This window comes from Amblyomma mixtum, chromosome 2 (genome assembly GCF_055824585.1).
Source record: "Amblyomma mixtum isolate Tamu chromosome 2, ASM5582458v1, whole genome shotgun sequence".
In the NCBI taxonomy this organism is placed as follows: Eukaryota; Metazoa; Arthropoda; class Arachnida; order Ixodida; family Ixodidae; genus Amblyomma; species Amblyomma mixtum.
The window spans coordinates 131120911-131123979 of record NC_143013.1 but is presented as its reverse complement, the minus strand read 5'-3'; the positions used below and the strand labels follow the sequence as shown (position 1 = coordinate 131123979).

General features: G+C 52.5%; 1 protein-coding gene across 1 annotated transcript; it reads left to right on the top strand.

Annotated features, from left to right (window-relative positions):
* The first annotated feature begins 1137 nt into the window (after nt 1-1137).
* Nucleotides 1138-2664, top strand: LOC149360918 (lewis-type alpha-(1,3)-fucosyltransferase-like). The gene has a single exon (XM_089567442.1). It carries the CDS (start codon nt 1138-1140, stop codon nt 2662-2664), a length of 1527 nt encoding a protein of 508 aa, XP_089423568.1.
* Nucleotides 2665-3069: the final 405 nt, after the last annotated feature.

Sequence of the window (3069 nt, the reverse complement as noted above, 5' to 3'; positions counted from 1 at the left end):
TTGAGTGTGAATAAACCATCATGTCATACGTTTATTTATCTTCAGCCGATAAGTATCGCGAATTTGTCGAGTAGATATCTCATGAAACGCGAGCGTGTTGCTCTGTTCGGTAGTTCGGCACGTTCATAATCCCCGCAAGAACACAACTTGTGCCGTGGGCACTTTGCCTCAGTGCTGATTTTGATGCGCATTGTAATCAACGCTCAGAGGTGTTGTCAGTCTCTATTATTATCGTTTCAGATATCAGCAAATGATCTTCATACGCACATGAACTAAAAAAGACGCCCGGATACAAAGTGGGCAGCTGGTGGCTTACACGCCCGTTCCCACTGCTTTCCTGGTTTCCTTTTATGACTTATAGAATGACCACGCAAATAGCGGCAAACAATACAGGTTTAGAGTCAGTTACTATTACGACTGTCCTCAGAATTATCACTGTTTGCGATAGCGTGCAAAACGAACGCAGCGGTTGAAGTACGTCGTTTCGTTTCAAGCGAACAATCCTGCTTTAAAATTGAGGGCAGCCCTGAGACTGCTTCATTTCTGCAGAGGGAACCGGAAGGCTGATACGCACTGAATACTTGGCCTGCAAGTCAGACGGTAAGTGTCCAAGTTTCTACAGAACCTTCTGGTCGCTGCGCTGGCGGCAAGGGCACGTTAAGTGCCGACAGTGGTTCCTTAAATTACTTGCAGTGCGTTTTCGTTCCAGTCCACGAATTCCGTGCCACAATGTGTGGATTACTATAAACGCCTTGTCGGTTTCTGTAGGAACACACTGTCAACAGCCACGTTTCAGCGCAAATATAGGTATTTTCAATCTTCCCCGTATAAATGGCTAGCAACAGAGGATACCGCGTCATGCGGCTTTGAAGTAACAACACTTCTCGTTTCTTCACTGCATTAATCGGAGGTTCGGATCACTGTCGGGCGAGCAGCGCCTTCCTGATTAGTGAATTCGATATATGCTTTAAGCATTTCCCAATCACACCGTCCACATAACCTGTGTGATGGTAGGTCAGCGCTGCCAGTTATCCAATTATGTAGGTTTCCAAGCAGTGCGGCAGTCCTCGTTTATTTGTCCATGCCGGCTCCTGTCAGTGCTAAACGACTCCGTCTTGCACTCATTCCAGTCTGTCAATGGCGGACGACGGCATTCGCAAGCGTTCCCCTATCCCACCAGAAGGATGTCAGGGTCCCAACCCCGATAACGACGAGCTACGGGCGACATGCGCAGCCGCCATTGGAGCCGCTGGAGCCTCCCAGAGCGGACCAGGTCATGGCGAAGACACGGAGCTCCTCAACATGGAGGTGCCCGGCCCTGAGCAACGCGTGGAGGCCTTTACTGGACAGTCGTCGGATTCGGCATCCCCGCAGCAGGAAACCCCCCAGCCAAGCGCCGCGTTACCCCTGCCATATGATCGCATAGCCCAGCTCAGAGAGCACATCGGGAGCCATGCATGTGAATACACTGTCGCACTGGTAGTGGGCCTGCTTTTTCCTGCAATAGCCATTCTTGCTGCGTTCTTCGGAGGGCCCACCACCACAGTGGAGTTTACGCCGCCGATGCCCCAGTGGGTTTCATGGCGGAAACGTATCGATTATGAAGGAATGCCTAGAATTTTGCTGTGGAACCACACTGCTGGAGGTAACCGGCGGCGGACGTACAACACTACTCGTTGCACTTCTGAAGTCAAGGGCTCCGTCATGTGCAGTGTCACTGAAGACCGCCTGCGGCTAATGGATAGCGATGCCATAGTCTTCGACGCTCATCAGCTGCGTTTCATGTTTGTGCCATCCAAACGTGCCGACTATCAGCTCTGGGTCTTCAGGGCCCAGCGCCCACCACTGCCAATAGGAAACTCCGTGGCCGGAAGCTCGTCTCTCTCGCTTCTGTCCATCGCGACGGAGTTCAATTTGACTATGGGCTACAGGCACGACGCAGACGTCGTTATTCCTTACAAGTCGTGGCACTGTGCTCTTCCCGTTGGCAAGCCGCTGTCAGTGCCCAGTAACGATTCCGATGGCATCCACTTCAAGGTAAAAAGAGACGCCGCCTGGATACTCGGTGACTGTGAGCGCAACCGCTTCGAACGCGCAATTAGGTCGCTGCGGGTAGCCGGTGACAGTGGTCTCCGCAACATTACCGCCTCGAACACGAATGATACCGTTCGCCTGTGGCTTCTTCCGGCGTGCGGAGACTACCAGTGCTCGTCACGCGAAAACTGCATTCGTCATATAGCTGAGAAATACCATTTCATTGTGGTCTCCCTCACTCCTGATTGTTTTCAGAGCGCCTACGAGGTTATTTACGGGGCATTCGAGTACGACCTGGTTCCCGTCGTGCTTACACCGCCAAACACCACGTTGGATGTGCCTCATCTCTCAGTGGTGAGCTCGGCGCAGCTGCAAGAGCCGGGCCAACTCGCCGCGTACCTTCGTGCACTCCTCGACAACCACGAGGATTACGAAGCCTATTTTGGTTGGAAGCGCAACTGCACCGTCGTGGAACCCGAACACGAACTGTGCCCACTGTGCCGGGTTCTCTGGGAAGACACCGAGCGACGCAGTCTTCACCCGGACGTTCAAGAATGGTGGACACGACGTTCTCGTTGTCGGGAAGAGCCACTGTTTGGCTTAGATTCGTCATTCGTGCCTGAGCATTGAACCGCAACGAATTTCAAACTGCACCTACTTTAGAACTGCCTTGGCCGATTCAACGCACGACGAACTGCTGTCGCGGGCTGCGACCATGGATTGCACACTGCGCGCACTTTCGCCGCATTGGGGACCGCCGTGTGTTTCGAAGGGCTGATTTTATAAGCTCAAGGCTCGCCCATGTTCATTTTTGCAAATATGATTTTATGTGTGCCCCCACTGATTTCCCTCTTCCTTTTAAATAAAACGCATGTTATGGCCGTCACAGTTGACTGCCCTGAACCTGGTGTGCTTGCTTTTTCCGCGGGAAAAGTCAGCGCGGAGAGCGCAGTTGGGATGCGCAGGAACCGAACGATGAAAAACATTGATAAGCAATGTGGTTGGCCAGAACAGCCGCTTCGGCTTGTTGGTTTT